Source organism: Triticum urartu, unplaced genomic scaffold, assembly GCF_003073215.2.
Source record: "Triticum urartu cultivar G1812 unplaced genomic scaffold, Tu2.1 TuUngrouped_contig_6285, whole genome shotgun sequence".
NCBI lineage: Eukaryota > Viridiplantae > Streptophyta > Magnoliopsida > Poales > Poaceae > Triticum > Triticum urartu.
In genome coordinates this window covers 1-19,853 of record NW_024117034.1, presented here as the reverse complement: position 1 = coordinate 19,853, position 19,853 = coordinate 1, and the positions used below count along the sequence as shown (strand labels likewise).

The window sequence follows — 19,853 nt, the reverse complement described above, 5'->3', positions numbered from 1 at the left end:
ACGGCATAGTGACCTTAATGTGCAAGTTTGCTAGGATGCATACTAGTTAGTTACAAAAAGATTTTCATGGCTCGTAACTGAGAAGGCATGTCAATTTCAAATAGGTTAAAGAAGAGAGCCCAACGCCGCATAACACGGATCTCCTTCGTTTCCAGATCAAGAACGACGAGCCGAGGATGGAAATAGTTCATCACATCATGTTCGCGTAGGCTTATCTACAGGACCACGATAGTGCTTCTCTCACTCGGGTGCATGAACGTAGTTTCAAGATGTCGGTTGGCAGGGATGTCGGGGTCTAGAGACCGAACCTTCTCCCACACATTGATCACAGTCTCTAGGGCCCATCCACCGCCGTCACGGAGCTGGTGCCACATGGAGATAGTGAAACCATCGGCACAGAACAGTCTTAGTAACTTGGACCGGCACCCGACTGGGGAGGAGTAGGATCCTAGGTAGAGTAGTCATCTTTCGTAGTTGGTAACAGTAGGGACATGGACCTCCAGCTGGCCTGGTTCAGCTGTGCGGACGTCATAGGTTATGATCTTGCCGCCACCGTCCAACAACCAGTGGATAATGTCACCAGGGAGAACAATGGCTTTGGGGTGCCTATCGGGCCACTTTTGCGGGAAGAAGCCGTCATGGGTCACGATGGGTCCCCAGGTGCTGGTTGACGATGTGAATGTCTAGATTTTGATGGCACGTCCATTACTGCTGAGTTCGGCGGCGAATATCAAGAAGTAGCAGTCAATGTCGTCCGCGGTGGTGAGCAAGACACACCTACCGATGCATCCATTATAATCCGGGGTGATAGGAGGCGTGGGTAGGAAGGTGCGCTGTCCAGTGATGGGGTCATACACACACATGTCAGATGGTCCGCTACAAGGGTGGCGGTGGCATAGGAGGACAAGACCGCCGCGAGACGTCACGGGATAGTACTCTCTAAGGAAGTCATTAGCGCTGCGAGACATGAAAGGCGCCAGAGACTTGCGGATGAAGGACCTGGCGGTGGGCGTGGCCGGGTGGACCAAAGATACGGGTGGCCGTAGATCGCCCGCGTCGCGAATATCCAGGTAGGCGAGGATGTAGGAGGGCACGATACCACCTTGTTGTGTGACACGGCGGATGAAGGACGGGCTAAGTATGTCGCGGCGGAGGAGCTTGCATGATGCGGCGCAGCGAACGAAGGTGTGGATGTCGGAGCGCGCGACGATCTCTAGCAGGAGATCTGCTGGGAGCGTCCACTCTATCGGCGCCATTGAAGCCGGAGCCTCCGGCGTGCATGAATTTTGTGGCCGGCGTTGCTGCGGTGCGGTCGCCATCGTGTATATGAAGCGGACGAGCGAGGCTAATCTGATGCGGCAACTCTAATTTTGCAAGCTCTTGTAGCAGGCAGGGTGTGATGAGTTCGACTAGGAAGCCGTGTCCGCTAGGACCGCCACTGGATCGGGTTCGATGACTATATATGTACGTGGCTCTCTTGATTTTTCTTCTTCTTTTAAATAGAGAAAGGGTTTTGATTCTTTCTCACGGAAAGAGCACGCACGTGGGTTAATTTCTGCTGCCTAATGGAGACTGACACAAATTAACCATGTACGCTGACATGCTCGAGTCAAGAAAAGTTGTCTTTATAGCAACCCAATGCGCCGATCCAAACTGTCCGCGCGTATTCGTTTGAGTCGAAACAAACGCAGAAATCGACCCAACGTAACGACCCAAACCAACTTTTCAAAACTAAAAATGATACATGATAGCCTGTTTTTTTCCTGAGCCAGTAGGAGTGAATCAGAGGATTGTGGGCCGTGGCTCGTGCGCATTTTTGTGGAAAACTAACACTTAAAACGCATAGGGACATTTTCTATTTGCGACATATTGTTGACGTCTTACACAGAGCCAACAAGCGAGTGGCTGAACTAGGTTATCCCGTTTTAGTTGTTTTTAGAAAGCATGATTGTATTCAAATCATGGAATAATACAATGTCTTTGACCTGTATAAGTAAGTACACCCTAAAACACGCACAAAGAACTAGAAAAAACAAAGAGCACCCTAACAACTAGTAAAACATGAAGATCTTTGGGGCTCTGTGTCATCATCCCTAAACTTTGCGAGAAGACCCTGCCACACAAGAATCTGTAACCATACCCAAGCAGGCCATCATCTTCAACCACGACATAATCGCCACCACGCTGCTCCCCCTTTTGTTCGTTCCGTTGCGAAAAAACAAGGACAAGCATGTGCATCTATCACGGCTACAAACATGTGCTAAATCATAAGTTTGATTCCCTAGGAGTTTTACATATTTTCGACATTTTTAAGTCAGCCACTACATAAAAGAAAAACACTATTCACCCTGGTGGGCCGGCCAGTCGCTTTCGGCCGCAGCCAACGATCCCGGTTTGACCTGTTGCCCCGTCGAGAATCCCTTCGAGAACCTACTCAAGATTTAAAATAGACCAAGATTAGAGAGTTCGGTGTGCTGATTTCAAGCATTAAAAGTTTAGGGTTTGGCTTAGCAACCGTCTACAAGTTCAAGGTTTGTTTTGGACTTTTTTTTTGTTTTCTTTAGCGGACTTTTCCTTGTTGTCAACCGGACCGAATTGTTTGCCTTCATCAAGTTGTGCGTTTTGGTCGTCGACTGGTCGCTCGTTTCTCGTTTTTGGTCCCATCTTTCTAAGCGAGAAAAGTATGAGGCGGTGCCCTGGTCAATCCGGAACAATTTTTTTTATGTCCGTTCAACGCGGACGTATCCTCGTCAGCTTGCAAAACTTCAATACGTTCTCGGTTGGCCACTATCGCCACCGCTCCTGACCACAGAACCGCAGAGCACCAGCAGTGCGCGGCGAGCGAGTCAACTAAGCCATTATCCATGAACGAGAACGGCGGTGTGCGGCACTGGCACGCCGACGTGAACGGCGTGTCCCTGCACGTAGCCGAGCAGGGCCCCGCCGACGGCCCGGCGGGGCTCCTCCTGCACGGCTTCCCGGAGCTCTGGCTGTCCTGGCGCCACCAGATGGCCGCTGTCGCCGCACGCGGCTTCCGTGCCCTGGCTCCTGACCTCCGCGGCTTCGGCGACTCTAGCGCCCCGGCTGAACCTGCAGCCTACACCATCCTCCACGTCGTCGGCGATGTCGTCGCGCTCCTCGACCACCTCCGCCTCCCCAAGGTGCTCCCTTCTTTGCACCGCTATAGCTTTGTGTTTTTACCCCTCGGCCGTTGCGAGTGACGCGCTGACACCCGGCGCCGCCGCAGGTGGTGGTGGTGGGGCATGACTTGGGCGCCCAGGCGGCGTGGCATCTGTGCCTGTTCCGGCCGGACCGGGTGCGCGCCGTCGTCGCGCTGGGGGTGCCGTTCTTCCCACGCTCCCCTGGACCCGTGTCGGAGATGTTCGCGGCGCGCGGCGATGGCTTCTACATCACGCAGTACCAGGTGACGCTGTCCTATGTATTTTTTAGCATGCATCCATTCTTCTTATTGCCAACGCCATGCTCCGGGAAGCAGTGAATCGACTTCTGTGACATAGAAATTAATCACATACAAACTGAAGCAGATGATGCTTTTTTGAGAGAGAGAGACAGCAAGCAGAGCGGCGTTGCAGAGCAAAAAACAAAAACAAAATATATTTAGAAGTTTTAAAAAATGTCAATCTTTTTTATACAAATAAATATATATGCATGTGCTTCAAGTATGTACAAAGTTTCATCAAGTAATTTGATTATATACATGCTACATAAAAAGGATAAATATCTGGCCCAAAAACAATAAAGAAAAAGCCCATTTTAATCTGTGTATTTATCTTCTTTGACATGGAAAATAATCACATACAAACTGAAGCCTATTTTAATATATGTATTTATCTTCTTTGACATGGAAATTAATCACATATAAACTGAAGCGGACTGTTTCTCAAAATAAAAAAACTGAAGCAGATGATGCTTCTGTGAGAGAGAGAGGGAGAGAGAGGGAAGGAGGGAGGGAGGGAGAGAGGGGGGCAATTGGTGGACGCATCTAACTTTTTTTTCTCAGGTTCATAGTTTTATTCCATAGTAATAGGGTTGCAAACTTACAATTTAGAGGCAAGCTATACATGGACGATCCTTGCCATGTAGTCACACAGTCGTGCTAAATTCGAGCGACTATAACTGGCTAGTCAATCTGCAACCTTATTCTGATCTCTATGAATTTCTGAGAAATAAACTCTCTATCAACCATTAAAGACTTAATCTTGGGCACTAGCTGTCCATAAGCGCAACTATCCAAGCTAGTATTAAATTTTGTTAAGAAACTTAAAATTCGTTTTTTTTACTTTTTGTTAATTGATACATTCTATGTTTTAGATGATGATACCGGGGATGGCTATCTGGCGCGCGCGCGTTGCAGCGCTCGTTTTCGGACAGGCTCGATTTTGGAAGGAGTTTAAATACGTGATTAGTTAGGGGCGGATTAATTGACCCCAAGGAGGGAGGGGGGTGGGGGGGGGGGGGCGATTAGTGTTGATTTCAGATGGGGCCGACTCCTCATGCCTTCCCAGCCTTCATACAAAGGCCTCACGTGGTGGGCCCTTATGGAAATTCTGGTCGGCTGATGACTTGCCTTGGATTGGCTTCGCTCGTTGGAGCGGTCGAGCGCTAAGGAGTCTTCTCGGATGATACCATTTGTTTTCTTAAGATTAGACCAATGCACCCTCGGGTAAAGTAATAGTCTTCCTCCAAAATTGAACAACAATATTTCACATAAGTAATGGTATAGCTTTCATTTGCTCCAAAATTACTGGCTTTTTTGCGGGTCCAAAATTACAGTTTCAGGCCTCAGGGTGGCACCAGTCATGCATAGAGCATAAACTTATGATGGTAGACTAGTAGTCATCGTCTCGGAGGAGGACGCTTGGAACCTGGGTGTATGTTATTTTTCACTTGGTAATTACAAACATGGTTGAAAAAACATGATTTTTTTTGGCAAGAAACATGATGAAGTGTTCTACTCGTGTAAAAAAATTCGCTAAGAAATAACTTTAATTGTACAAAAAACAAAGTCAGCACTATATTGAGGTTATTATTCACACTTTTATGTTCTCACTTTTTTTTCTCTTTTTGGCCTAAAGGTCGACTGGAGTTTTTCGTTGGTGATTTTTTTATACGAACAGAATATCAAGTTTGTTGTCAACGGTTTTTAAGTTTTCTTTTTGACATTTTCAACTATTTCTTTATTTTTTGGGGCATATCAGGTTAATATGCACCCAGGTTCCATGTATTCTCCTCATCTGTATGTATTTAGCGCCATAGCTGTGCAAAACACCAACTTGTTTCAAAATCATGCATGCAAGAGCCTGGAAGAACTGAAAGAGCATTCAATCGGTACGCTGCTGCAACCGTCCTAAAGAAGTTCTACTCCATCAAATTAGATGACCTCACTGCTCCTCCTGGAGTCGAGATTATAGACTTTTTGGAATCATCATCATCCCCACTTCCTTGGATTACCGAGGAAGAACTGGGTCAGTACGCCGAGAAGTTTCAAAAGTCTGGCTTCACCGGGCCGCTCAACTACTACCGCATGATGGACACGTAAGTTTCAGAGTTTCTCTTCATATGATTTCTATTCGACCTAGCTTTGTAGCACTAATTCATGGGAAACACAGGAATTGGATGCTTACTGCGCCATGGCATGGTGCGAAGATCACGGTGCCTGCAAAGTTTATCGGGGGTGAGAAGGACACTGGTGTCCAGTCCTTTGGAATCAAACACTACATTGAGAGCGGAGCTTTCAAGTTCAGTGTTCCGGATCTTGAGGTTGCCATCATTGAAGGTCACCATTACCTCCAGCAAGAGCAGGCCGAGAGGGTGAACTCTGAGATATTGTCCTTCCTGGACAAGTTATCTGGCGAGGAGACGCCGAAATAGCCTTACTAAGAAATTAGTAAACATATGGAGTATGAGCTGGTTTTGGATATGTGAATCACTTTTCATGGACTGAAAATTGGCAAAGCTCGTAGAACTATATACTCGAATAAATGTGAGAGTTCTAGCTATAACTATTTGTTGAGTTTATCAAATACAGGAGCTAGCATGTAAAATACCAAGTGTTTAAAGCGCGTGAGGTTTGAAGAAGATGTAGCATTGTTATCTTAGCAGAAGACAAAAGGTACCTTGAAAAGTGGACTTATCTAGTATAATACAAAAAAAAATAAGGTTATGTTCATGGGTCTTGCACTTGAACATGGGAACTTTATTTGTCACAGTATTGAAGAAAAATCTGTATACTATTATCAACCATAGAAACCATAAGTACAGCACTTACCTGATCCTAAATGCTGTAGATATTTTTAACGTGCAAGTACGAAGCAGGAAAAGCAAGCTGCTCAGGTCTACAGCTTGGAAGATCTAATAATCAGAGCAAGGGTAAGTTGCTGATGCATGGTGAAACAATTAATACTTATTCAGGCACAACAAATGCTACTCCAGGGCGTCCCGCCCCACAGAAAGAGTTCAATTAATCCCAGTGCCCTCCTTTCTTTTTTGAAAGATCCCAGTGCCCTCCTTGCCTGCCCACGGGATGTCAAGTGCCATTCCCTTGGTGTTCCATGGTAAGTGTCCTCATTCGCTTTGTCTCGTGTGAAGCATCATCCCCTTGGTGCTTCCTGGCAAGTCTCACCATTTGCTGATTCCCATTGTATACAACATCAAAGCCCTCAAGCCGCCGCCTTAACCTGGCCTTCTCAGCGGTGTCCTCGTCGTCAAAGTATTCACGACGATCTGTCATCTGCCCCCCCCCCCCAATGAAATCGGTATGATCTGCAGGGTGCTTCAGGTCACCACTTCCATGCCTTTTACAGCCATAGCAGTAAGAAGCATTATCATTATCATCAGCAGGTTCAAGCATGCATACGCTGGCCAACAGGTCCGACGACGGGATCCTATACAACACTTCAGCAAAGAACAGCTTGCCGCAGCCCTCATCATCAGCAGCGGCTCCTTCTCTAGTCTTGGCAGTGAGATTGTAATGACAACTAGATCATGATTGACGCGCGTTGCTGCGCCCGTCTATTTTTCCAATAAAGTGATAGTAATTTTACAAATAGATAGACATGGAAGAACTGAATTTCTATTTCCAGTGAAAGAACATCCGAACCTACACCAATATTTATTATTTTATATAGCTACCATCATCTATATTTTCCGGGTCATATTGGCCATCCTCTTAGTTCCATGTCAACAAGTTTTTTCTAGCAAGTAATAAATTGGATCATAAATCTACAACATAGGCATTTCATGACCATGAATGTGCCAACAGGTGACCGTGCAAGGAAAGTGTAAACAAATGGCACTCCATGAAACTGATCACTATAGTAATTTTGATAAAGCTTCTCAGCAAAACACATCGAAATAATAGTAGTGTGACATCCTTGCAAAGTCCAATTTTCTCTCTTAATTACATATGTGTAAGTGACACTGGCAATACAATTGAAGGATGGAGTATCTGATGCAATTAAAACAAATGGATTAATAAATGGCATGTGGGAAGCTGCAATGCTCTCACTGGATGGATGAGCTCCTTCAACCTTTGGTGAATTTGATTCACCCAATGCTTGCGCCCTGTATGTTTGTATAGGAAAAAAGATCAGTGAAAGTACTACATATACATACGGAACCAAAATGCAAATGTGACCTTTCTGTTCAGATCAATACAAATGATTTTTTATAAATAACAATCCAAGAGACAACAAATACTATTTGGTGAGTCATGTGGCCCCACTTGGTCATGTACATTACAAACTTACTATATAAAAACTATGCAAACATGAGCGCACATTATTCTTACCTAGGAAGAAGTTACACATTCGATGTTTGCTTTAGTTGGTTCGGTGCATGTACAGAAATCACCAGCACTTATGGTCGCAGCAGCATCAGTCTCTCATCAAATCTGATGAACAAGAAGATGAACATATCTGAGGACTAAACTGGACTAAATTAATTATGCATCATAAAGGGAAATATTGTGATAAATTTGTACACAACCAAATAAGATGCAACGATGCCATATGCTCATGACACACTGCTGTACATGTTCTGAATAAGGCAAGCATATATAGTAGGAGAATCCATTTGGCAAAAAAAACATAAAATGCAAGAGCTGTTTATTCTAAAATATAATGCAAGGAAAAGATAATTCTAGATATGGAATGACCATGCAATTTGAAAAACTATTCATCTAAATACCTTAAAAATTAGGGGAATGTTTATTCCAAATACTAATGTAAGAAGAAATAAATGGCGCCTAAAATTCTTTATACCAAATAATAATGCTAATAATTTGGCATATCATTATTGTACCGCAAGATGAAGCAACAAAGTAGAGTGATCGTGGTCATTCCTCCGTTGTCTATCATTGTCAAAACTCTAAACGCACAAAGTCCTTTATAAATCAATTATCAAACTCTTGTTTCGATTTTATAGGCTACTTTTCAAGTGTATCAGAAAGTCCTTTATTGCAAGAAAACATGGCGCCCAATTCAGGCGGGCATGCCTGCTGATCATACGAAGCATTACCCTTCCAGCATTTTGTTAGCATGACAGAGTAGTCTGGACAAAAGATGGCAGAATTCACAGAAATCTTTGTCACAAAGGATACACATTTTACCTATATATTGTAGCCCATAGTTAAGCTAACATGTTCTGTAATTTAAAATGTATGGAAACCATGTTCTCTTATATTTAGATAAACCAAACAACAAACTGGGTTCGTACTACCATAATAACAACAAAGGAATAACACATTAGAAGCATGACAAGGCTATTACTTATTCCTCTGAGAACATAATAGATGTTTATCCAAAGCTGAGACAGTCCTCAGCAAAGAACGTCGGTAAGGAGAACACCAAATTAAAAGAGAATTCAACATTGTAACAACAAAATAGAGCTGAACATGCATTTGCATGAGCAATTGTTTTACCTGACAGAAAATCAGCAGCTTGGCATCCCTATCCAATTCTGCTGGGTTTCACAATAGCCTGTTGGACATTACTGCTGAAAGCTTTGTGATTCCCTGCCGAAATGTGTGTTTCCTGTTGCTTGAGAGAGCCCAGCCACATAAAGACATGAGCAGCGAAATAACCTTTCTTGCAAAAAGGGATAACCTGCATCACTGCTAAAGCAGAAGGTCTAAAAGCATGATCATAGTAAGATGATATTTTTCTGAAAAAAGGAATCGATCTGTGAGCACCTCCTTCAGAAGGCAGCATTTCACAAAAAGAATCTGTCTCAAAGTCCGTACAGTTAGCTCTAAAGAGACTACTCATAGCAGCAACCCCATTAGCACCGATCAAACTTGTTTTTTGTGACACATGAAGATAAATTTCGCTCCATGGAGGATCTTATCACAGGGTAACATAATGTGCAGACTCGTAGAGACACCTATCGGTCCAGCACTGACCCTCTTGGATGTTGCTCCGTCACATTGAAAAAATGCTATAGGGCACATTATTTTTATTGAATTGAACCACGAGTCCTGCAAAATAAGGATTAGCTAAAAAAGAGCTGCACATAGGTATGGCAGAGATCGCAATAATAAACCAGGCCTATATATGGTGATGTCAGCTATACATGCTTATGCTTTTCCGGAAAGCATGAAGGCGACATATAAAGAACATCATCTTCTATCTTACAAAGAGCCGTTTATGCATAAATTGAACATTATATGCACATTTTTTCAGGATTTCTTGGCTGATCAGGAAAGCATGATTATATGAAGAACATCATCTTCTATCTTACGAAGAGCCTCTATATGCATAAATTGAACAGAAGATGCACATTTTTTCAGGATTTCTTTGCTGATCAGGAAAGCATGGTTAAGACAACATATGAAGAATATCAACTTCTATCTTACGAAGAGCCTCTATATGCATAAATTGAACAGTTGATGCGCATTTTTTCAGGATTTCTTGGCTAATCTTGTGTGCATCACCAAGCATACCACTCCATGCAGGGTCCCAAAAAACCAACGCACACGCATGGGCATGGCCACGCTCCTTGCATACATTGTGCACATCGCCATGTACTCCTTCCTCTCTGTTGAACTCCATGCGGCCAATTTACAATCCAAAGCAATATGTACCCTTCTGACATATATGTCATCTGCCAATGCCAAAGCCTCCCGGATTGCGAGCATCTCCAAAGTGCATGGGTCCGAAAGATGGGAGAAAACCACCGCCGAAGCTCCCAGGAAGGCTCCGTCTTGGTCTCTATAGATAGCTCCCGCTGCACCTCGCGCCCGGCCTACTGCGGCATCGACATTGATCTTGACCATCCCCAATGGCAGTGCAATCTAGCGATTAACTCGAGTTTGTGACCCCCTCACACCAGCGACATGCGGCTTCTAGATAGCCTTAAGTTCTGTTATGTAGGAGTTTACAAACCCGTTGATGGCATAAGGTGTCTGGAAGATGTCCTCGTACATTGCCTTCCTTCGAGCGCCCCATAACGCCCATAGGGTGACGACGAAGACAAGGAAATCATCCGGGCTAAGCGCTTCGTGCATGACAAACAACCATCTCTTTGCGTTTTCCTCAATGCATGTACTCATCTTGTCAAGGATCGCCTCGGAAGACAGCGCCCAAGTGCTCCTTGAGACGGAGCAATCCACAAGGGCATGGCGCCAGGTATCAACAGCCCCACAAAGACAACAAGCTCGTGAGGTTGACATGTTTCGATGATGGAGTAGCGCTGCTGTGGGGACAGAATGCTTGGCGAGTCTCCATAAGAAACGGGAGGGGAAAGAAACGAATAGGAGGCCATCTTCTCTCTTCTTGATTGATTGATTGTTTTTTTTTTTTGAAAATATCTTGATTGATTGGTGGGTTCCTTCCAGCCTGCAAAGCGCACAGAGCTCGCGATGGGAGCCGGCCCATTGATTGGTTTAGTTTTTTACTTCCTGGTTAATTTGTCCCCGCTGTACCAACTTTCAGGAAGCCTAGTTTTGAGTCGGTTTTCTTCTGAGTAAGTGGGTGTTTTCATTTTGGCCACGGCCTTTTATTTTTTGAATTTTGTAGAACTGGGTAGTTTGGCGGTTCCGAAATCGACGAGAAGGCTCGTTGTTTTAAAAAAAAACACGCATTGTAGCTTACGAGACTAACCATACTAAGTAAGGTCCAAACGAAAGGCTGGCGATGCCATGGCCATGGCCCTGGCTTGAGCGCATTGCTGCCCTACTCACTTTTAAAACCTATCAATAGAAAAAACTATTTATTTTAGTTGTTGCCTAGTGAATAGCAAGTGCGAAAAATATACTGAATCATAACGAAAGCAACACAAAGTCACAAACACATCACATACTATCTTCGTTCTTGCAGGGTCCAGGTAACCCGGAGGATTGACAATGTACCACAACAACAAAAACTCGAATCGCTCGCAAAAAACAAAACAACAACAAAAACTCGAACAGAAAGCAAAACGAATTCGTGAAGCAAGCAGATTGAGTAGCAGGTACTTAGTGATTACTAAGTTTTTGTGGCCGGCTGGCTCACATAGGAGAAGGTGCCGACGGTGGCAGGCCGTTGCTGTCGTTCCCGTAGAACTGCAGCACGGTGTAGCAGGAGAAGTGGCCGACGGGGGCAGGCCGTTGCTGTCGTTCCCGTAGAACTGCAGCACGGTGTAGACGGTCTGCATAACGGTCATGCCGAGGAGGAAGCGGGCCGCGGCGAGGGAGAGGAACGCCCAGGGGCTCCTGAAATATGTGTGGATGAGGTTGGCGCGCCAAATGTTCCATGGCTGCCGGAAGTAGCCGTTCACCTGCCGCTGCACGGCGTCGAGAGCGCTGTTGGGCTCAAGCACCACGTCCCTGGAGATAGTGTTGAACAGCTTGGCCACGGCCTGGTCGCTGCCGATGGCGTTCTGGATGATCCCCTTGGAGCTCAGCAGCGCCACATCCTTGGCCGAGTCGATAATGTTGTCCATGAAGAAGACGTAGCCGGTCACGTCGTTACCGGCGCCGGCGTGCAGCCGCTCAAACGCCATCATGTTGAGGAACATGTACTCGGTGGAGTCGTCCACTGACACCGTCGGCATGCTCAGTGTGCCGCCCTGAAACCGGATGTCGTGCAGGCTCAACGTCTTGCTCGGCTTGAACTGGATTCCAGCTTCGTAGAGCTCCACTGCTGACCGGATGATGGCGTTGTCCTCCTCCGTTTCTTGAAGGTTCCGGATTTTATGACATTTAGTAGCGAGCATGCTCCGGCGAAAGACATCTAGTGGGTGGAGCCCTAGGCCGATGCCTGGTGGTAGCGGGCCGGAAGATTGGGCCAGAAATTTCAGCACCATCCGGTTGATGAAGTCGTCGTTCTGGCCATCCATGCAAGCATTAACACAGATTAGATGAAGAGAAAGCGACACCATATATTACCCGATATGTTGTATTATCACTTGAAAAAAGGGCCGTCTATTAACAAGTTGCCTAAAAAGATGACTTCGTTCAGTCGATTTCCCTGAGCCGTTGGATCGTAACTAGACCGCTGGATGAATTTTGATACGTGTTAAACACATCTATATTTTTTGATTATTTTATGCTATTATAATATTATTTTTGAATACTTTTACAGTAATTTTTCTTATTTTTCTAGACTAACCTATTAATGCAGTGTCTGGAGGTAGTATATGTTTTCTGCATTTTTTTTACTTTCTGAAAATCAATATTTACGGAGCTCAAAATAACTTAAGAGATTTATGAAGAATTTTTTCGAAGATAAAAAATCCAGAAGGCATCAGGGGCCACCGCAGGCCCCCTATGTGGCCAGGTAGAACGACCGAAGCCCCACCCACGTAAGGGGGGCCTGTGGGGCCACTACCCACCGCCTTTCGACAATTTTTTGCCTATAAATCCCATATTTCCTGAAACCCACCATATCATTTTTTCGCTATTTTTTCCACTGCCGCAAATTCCTCTTCCAGGGAGAGACAATCTGGAGGCCTGTTCCAAAACTCTGTCAGAGGGGAATCTGTCAACGGAGCCATCTTTATCAGCCTTGCTGTCACCATGACCATGTGCGAGTACTTTTCTTAAGGACCTTACGATTCATAGCGGTAGCTAGATGGAGTACTCTCTCCCTTGTGATTCAATACAAAATTCCCGTTAGCTACCTCACATGATTGGGGTCCATATGATGTAATCGATGATTGTATTTGCTGGGACGATGAATTGTTCACATTATGATCAAATTGATCATTGAATTATATTGAATATTTTAAAATTTCTTTGCTAAATAATTAAATAGTCATGTATGCTCTCTGATCTATTTGTCTTCTTTGGCCAAGTTGATAGAGAGTTCTTCAAGAGAGTTGTGTATGATAGTGGGTTCAATCTTGCATTGATTCATCCCAGTGACAGAATGGGAACGGAGACGTAATGTATTGTTGCAATTAAGAATAAAACGATGGTTTCTTTATCACACCGATGATAGTTTTACTATGTATATTATGTCACTTTGTTTATGGCAGTACTCTGTTTGTTATAAACTTACTCCTCAAAATGCATTCTGCATATGGTCTTTAGGTATTGCTATTAGTTGTAGATGTTGTTGCAAACGGTCTACATATCACAGATGTAATTTGTATACAAGATTATTCCACGAATAATCATAGTCATAAATATAAATATTGCAATTTAATTACCATCCAACTGTAATTTGTTCACCACAACACATTTATCTTGGTTGGAGAGATGACTCTAGTGAAACTATGACCCCTAGTCTATCTTCCTTAATTGCACATACCATTACATTTGGTTTTCTTGATTTATAATTTTATTATTTTGTTCTATATATCAATTCCTATCATACCATACAAATTTATCCTTGTAACCAGCAGGACAAGAAGCTTGACAACCTTCTTGGAACGATTGGGGCAAGACTATTATGTGTTCGGTATGCAAGTACCGAGGACATTACTTGATGATGGAATTCCTACTAGTTCCATAAACCTTTGGTTCTCAATAGAGTGAAATACTATCCATGGGGAGGGGGTTTACCCAACCTTTATGTCACTCTTACACTTGGGGGTTACCCAACCACTCTCACGAGAGCAAGCAACTTTCCTCTTCCTCCCACGTTCTACTATCCATCATCTTTCACCCATGAACCAAACACCCCCCATGACCACCAACTAGAACGGCTGCCCCACCCCTGCCCGGCGCTATTGTGCACGCCTCCTCCACCGTCCATCCCTCTACCCCATGATGTCCCTCTCCGCCATGGATCCCCCACCATGCTCCGGAACAAGTCAAGCCTTTGACTCCATGCACCTGCGACACCACTGTCATGTCATCGCCGATTTTGACTCGCTCATGTCCGAGGCTTCCCTGGCTCTTGCCCCGGCATCGTCGTCATTAGCCTTGAGGTTGTGCCTCCTCTTTTGAATCAACTGGCCCAATTTTTTTAAAGGCAACTTACCAATAGCTATTGTGTACTATTTAGAAAAAAATCTGACGGGTCTGCTACCCAACTGGGTCTTGGGAGCCAATCAGCTAGTGCCAACACATGTAGTATTTTGATACCCTTGGGCATATATGATTCATTTGTCTTCTTTAGGCTAGCCATAGTGGGAGTAACTTAGCTAGTAACATAATCACTAGTAGAAAAGGGGGCTTTGGTCCAGGCCGGGTAAGCCCATTAGTCCCGGTTCAGTCCAGAACCGGGACCAATGGGTGCATTTATCCCGGTTCGTGCGGCTAAGGCATTAGTTCCAGTTCACCTGGGCCCTTTAGTCCCGGTTCGTGCCACGAACCGGGACTAAAGGGTGCGATGCGCATTGGTCCCGGTTGGTGCCACCAACCGGGACTAATGGGCTTTGAGGCATTAGTACCGGTTCATGGCACGAACCGGTACTAAAGGTCCCATTTTCAAACTCCCCCCCCTCCCATGGACCGCCTTTTCAGTTTTAGAAAAAACAAAAGAAAATGATGCAAATGTCAATAAAATAAAATAAAATAAGTTTCCCATGTGGTATGTGGTCTAGTTGTTGGGAAAATTTGCAAATGTGAATTTTGACTTTATTTGCAAAATCTCTCTGAAATTTGTAAAAATGGGCATAACTTTTGCATACTAACTCGGATGAAAAAGTTTTTTATAAGAAAAATCATCTACTCGAAAAGTTACATCCAAATTTAACGGATCTTGTCAAACTATGGTCAAACTACTTATTCAAGAAGTATTAGTGTTACTAAATAATTATTCAAGAATATTAGTGTTATTAAATAATTATTTCACCTTTTTTGAATTTTGGTCAAATCTGGTCAAACCGTGGTCAAACAATGGTCAAACTACTTATTCAAGAAATATTAGTGTTACTAAAAAATTATTGTTTTTTAGAACAATAGTTTTAAACTCAAACAGTGAAATATGTGACTTCATGCTCAAGCTAAATTCCTGAGGGTTAATAGGATTGATATCTTACTATTGTCAGGAAAACAACAAGTGCAGACTTGGAAACGAGGGAGAATAGAACCCGAAAGTTAAGCGTGCTCAGGTTGAAGTAGTGAGAGGATGGGTGACCGTTCGGGAAGTTAGATGATTTGGAATGATGAGGGGTGATTAGAGATTAAATTGAGCAATGATGAGGGGTGATTAGAGATTAGATGTTAAAATAATTCAGAAATTTGAAAATAAAAAAAATTCAATTTTTTTTTTCAAAAAAATCAGAAAATTTCCTTTAGTACCGGTTGGTGTTACCAACCGGGACTAAAGGTGGACCGGCCACGTGGAGGGCCTTTAGTCCCGGTTCTGGATTGAACCGGACTAAAGGGTCAGGGCATTAGTACCGACACTTTAGTCCCGGTTCCGGAACCGGAACTAAAGGCTCTTTTTCTACCAGTGAATGCACCTCAAGAAAAAATTATTTATGTGGCAAGTAATTAGTAGAGAGAGAGAGAAAGATGCTGGTGGTAACACAGTATGTTACTGTAACATAACACACTCCAATGCGAAGTGAGTCTGCGTGAATGAAAGTTTGCATGATACTCATGTATGTTATTACCCACTATGAAGATAATAAAAATGTGTTATATGCATGACACTAGTCTAAATTACTCCCCGCTATGACTAGCCTTAGTCGTATCTAGTATTCTTCTCCATTGGCACCACTACCTACCATGCAGTATTTTCTGCCAGGAAAAGTAAAAGGGCGTGCAAAGAGAAGTACGTTGCATGTATCTTTCGGTCTCTCTCTCTCTACTAAAAAAAATCTTTCAATGTAATAATTTAGATAATTGATATACTATGAACCAAAAGTTTGATTTGTGATTTTTTTATATTCATGAAATTCTGGATACAAGACCTTCAGAACAAGATTAGACTAGTATTGCACTCTCTCAATCTCAAAATAAGTGTCTCAACTTTATACTAATTTTAATACAAAGTTAAACTAAAGTTGAGACTTATTTTGAGACGGAGGGAGTATATGTTAACTAGTGTGGATTTAGTTATTGCAAGTCATACTTCAAATTAATTTCAGGATGATTTTCATGCAGATACATTTCTTTTCGTTTATTACTTCCTCCGATTAATATTAATTGTCTGTCACTTTGTACTGAAGTTGTATGTGAGCGACAATGGATAGAAGGGAGTACAATTTTGCACTAAATCAGAGACAATTAATATGCATCGAAGGGGGTATTATTTCTGTGGGATTTTTATTGTTTCAGTTTTTCTACAGCAATATTAGAAGGCAGATTAGTTAATTACCGGAGGCTTTCCACTCTCAACCCCGACGAGCTTCTGGAGCAGGAGCAGCGGTAGCTGGTTCTCGAGCATGAGCACGTCTCGCCGGATGTAGGGCACCATGTAGAGTATCCCGTGGGGGCTGAAGATCGGGTCGTTATGCGCGTAGTCGCCGACCTGCTTCCCGTCTGCGGCCGTGCACCTCATCACCTCCAGCAGGAAGCAGCCGTCGAAGCCCACCCCTCCCGGCAGGAAGCAGCCGTCGAAGATCATCATGGCCAGGAACCGCTCCCTGCCCCCGCCATCGGCGCGCCACTCGCTGTCGAGGTCCATGTACGCGCCCTCGAGCTGCTCCGCGACGTCCTCCACGCCGTCGACGAGCTCGTCGAAGGTCCGCTCCGCGCGCTGGAGCAGCTGCCGCAGTGCCCGGCACTTGTGCTCCTCCATGGGCCGCAGGTCGAGGTCGCCGTGGTGGAATGGGCCCAGCGACACCACCTGCGGTTGGTACGCCTTGCTCTTGATGTTGGTCATGCAGGGCGGCACACGGTAGATGCAGTGGCGCTCCCACCGCGACGCGGACGAATTGCCGGCTTCCTTGAGCTTCTTCTCCACGTCCACCACCCACGTCCTCTTGCTGCTGCCGCCGGCCGCCGCCATTCTGATTGATCTGTATATGATATGTGATTGCTATGGATAGGTTAGTAGATGTGTGTTCGTGCAGGGGAGGTTAGCAAGATATATATACACAGATAAAGATGATGTTTGGCATATACGTTGCCTATGCAATAAAGGTTACTTGCATTGCATGCCACATAATATACTCCATATTACTATATCAGGAAGGGGTCATGATGGTCTTTTGTTTATTGCATGTGGTCCATACAAGATGCTAGGGGGAGCATCCGGCCAGAGCCGTGAGGAAGCGAGGAATATGTACGTCAAAGTAGCTGCTGTCGGGAATGATAACATATGGTTTAGGGTGGAGTGGAGTAGGGAACGCATCGCATCCATTTGTTTTTCTATAGTTTCTGCAATTTGCCAGAATGGATGGAAGTGGTACAAATCACCGGAGACGTGCTTGCAGACAGGTGCGTTGCGCCGTTGTGCCCATTTCTCACATCGACCAAGACATGCGAACCAACCTGTGGTTGATGATTATGTAGACAATGGTATTCCCAGCCCACCAGCGAGTCAACTAAGTCAAGTAGGAGAACGGCGGTGTGCGGCACTGAAACGCTGACGTGAATGGCGTGTCCCTCCATGTGGTAAAGCAGGGCCCCGCCACCGGCCCCACAATGATCCTCCTGCATGGCTTCCGGGAGCTCTGGTTCTCGTGGTGCCACTAGATGGCCTGGCCCCCGACCTCCGAGGCTTCGATGACTCTGGCTCCCCGGCCGACCATACCGCCTACACCGTCCTCCACGTCGGCGGCAACATCATAGCGCTCTTGGATCACCTTCGCATCCCCAAGGTGCGCCCTTCGCTGCACCGATGTAGCTTGTTTTTTTTTTCACGGCAGCTGTCGCGAGTGACGCACTGATACCAGGCGCCGGTGCAGGTGGTGGTGGTGGGGCACGACTTGGACGCGCAGGCGATGTGGCATATGTGCTTGTTCCGGCCGGACCGGGTGCGCACCCTCGTCGCGCTAGGGGTGCCGTTCTTCCCACACTCCCCTCGACCCGTGACGGAGATGTTCGCGGCACGCGGCGATGGCTTCTACATCACTCGGTACCATGTGACTCTGCCCTATATATTTTCACCATCCATTCTTCTTATTGCCAACGCCATGTGCTTGGAAGCAGTGAATTGACTTGTGTGACATGGAAATTAATCACATACAACTGAATCAGCTGATGGTTTAGTGCTGAGAGAGAACAAGAAGAGGATGATTTAAGGGGGGTTGACGAATTTCTTAACTTCTGTGCTAACAAGAAATTTAAATTTGCTACTCTAATTGATACTCTATGTCTTAGATGATGATACCATTAGTTTTCTTAAAGCTGGAGGAACAATGCACCTTCTATTTGCATAAGTAATAGTTTTGCTCCAAAATTAGGAAAATAATATTTCCCAAAAGTATTAGTCATGCAAGAGAGATTCGATGATTTAACACATACACTAAGTTGGCCTTCATTTGCTCCAAATTACTTTTTGTGTGTGTGTGGGGGGGGGGTCCCAATTTACATTTTCAGGCACAACATATCTCTTTACCTGGTGGTTGTGGAATTGTAGTCGCGAATGGTCTGTATGTATTGAGCACCATAGCTGTTGCAAAGGACCAACTTGTTTCAAAATCAACCATGTAGGAACCCGGAAGAGCGGAAAGGGCATTCGATCGGTACGATGCTGTGACCGTCCTAAAGAAGCTCTACTCCATCGAATTAGATGACCTCACTGCTCCTCATGGAGTGGAGATAATAGACTTTTTGGAGGCATCATCGTACCCTCTTCCTTTGGATGGCCGAGGAAGAACTGGGTCGGTGCGCCGAGAAGTTTCCAAAGTATGGTTTCACCGTGTCACTCAACTACTACCGCATGATGGACACGTAAGTTTCACAATTTCTCTACATGATTTCTGTTCAATCTTGCTTTCTAGCACTAATTTATGGGAAACATAGGAACTGGATGCTTGCCGCGCTATGGCAAGGCGCAATGATCACGGTGCCTGCAAAGTTTATCGGGGGTGATAAGGACACTGGTGTCAAGTCCTTTGGAATCAAACACTAAATCGAGAGCGGAGCTTTCAAGTTCAGTGTGTTGGGGAACGTAGCATAAATTCAAAATTTTCCTACGTGTCACCAAGATCAATCTATGGAGTAATCTAGCAACGAGGGGAGGGAGAGTGCATCTACATACCCTTGTAGATAGCTAAGCGGAAGCGTTCAAGTGAACGGGGTTGATGGAGTCGTACTCGTCGTGATCCAAATCACCGATGACCAAGTGCCGAACGGACGGCACCTCCGCGTTCAACACACGTACAGCCCGGTGACGTCTCCCACGCCTTGATCCAGCAAGGAGAGAGGGAGAGGTTGAGAAAGACTCCGTCCAGCAGCAGCACAACGGCGTGGTGGTGATGGAGGAGCGTGACAATCCTGCAGGGCTTCGCCAAGCACCACAGAAGAGGAGGGAGAGAGAGATGCAGGGCTGCACCAACGAGAGATC

The 19,853-nt window shown here is 45.0% G+C and overlaps 2 protein-coding genes and 1 pseudogene across 2 annotated transcripts; 2 read left to right on the top strand and 1 right to left on the bottom strand.

Moving 5' to 3' along the window:
- Positions 1 to 2,790: 2,790 nt before the first annotated feature.
- On the top strand, positions 2,791 to 6,200 carry LOC125530398 (epoxide hydrolase A-like). Its single transcript, XM_048694796.1, has 4 exons — positions 2,791 to 3,161; positions 3,248 to 3,424; positions 5,318 to 5,556; positions 5,631 to 6,200. The coding sequence occupies exons 1-4, from the start codon at positions 2,865 to 2,867 to the stop codon at positions 5,890 to 5,892; spliced, it is 975 nt and encodes a 324-aa protein (XP_048550753.1). The 5' UTR covers positions 2,791 to 2,864; the 3' UTR covers positions 5,893 to 6,200.
- A 347-nt stretch (positions 6,201 to 6,547) lies between these two features.
- LOC125530396 (UPF0481 protein At3g47200-like) lies at positions 6,548 to 17,383 on the bottom strand. Its single transcript, XM_048694795.1, has 4 exons — positions 16,716 to 17,383; positions 11,570 to 12,324; positions 7,425 to 7,584; positions 6,548 to 6,973 (listed from the first exon to the last, which is right to left on the bottom strand). The coding sequence occupies exons 1-4, from the start codon at positions 17,346 to 17,348 to the stop codon at positions 6,548 to 6,550; spliced, it is 1,974 nt and encodes a 657-aa protein (XP_048550752.1). The 5' UTR covers positions 17,349 to 17,383.
- Positions 17,384 to 17,734: 351 nt separating this feature from the next.
- On the top strand, positions 17,735 to 19,457 carry LOC125530399 (annotated as a pseudogene).
- Positions 19,458 to 19,853: the final 396 nt, after the last annotated feature.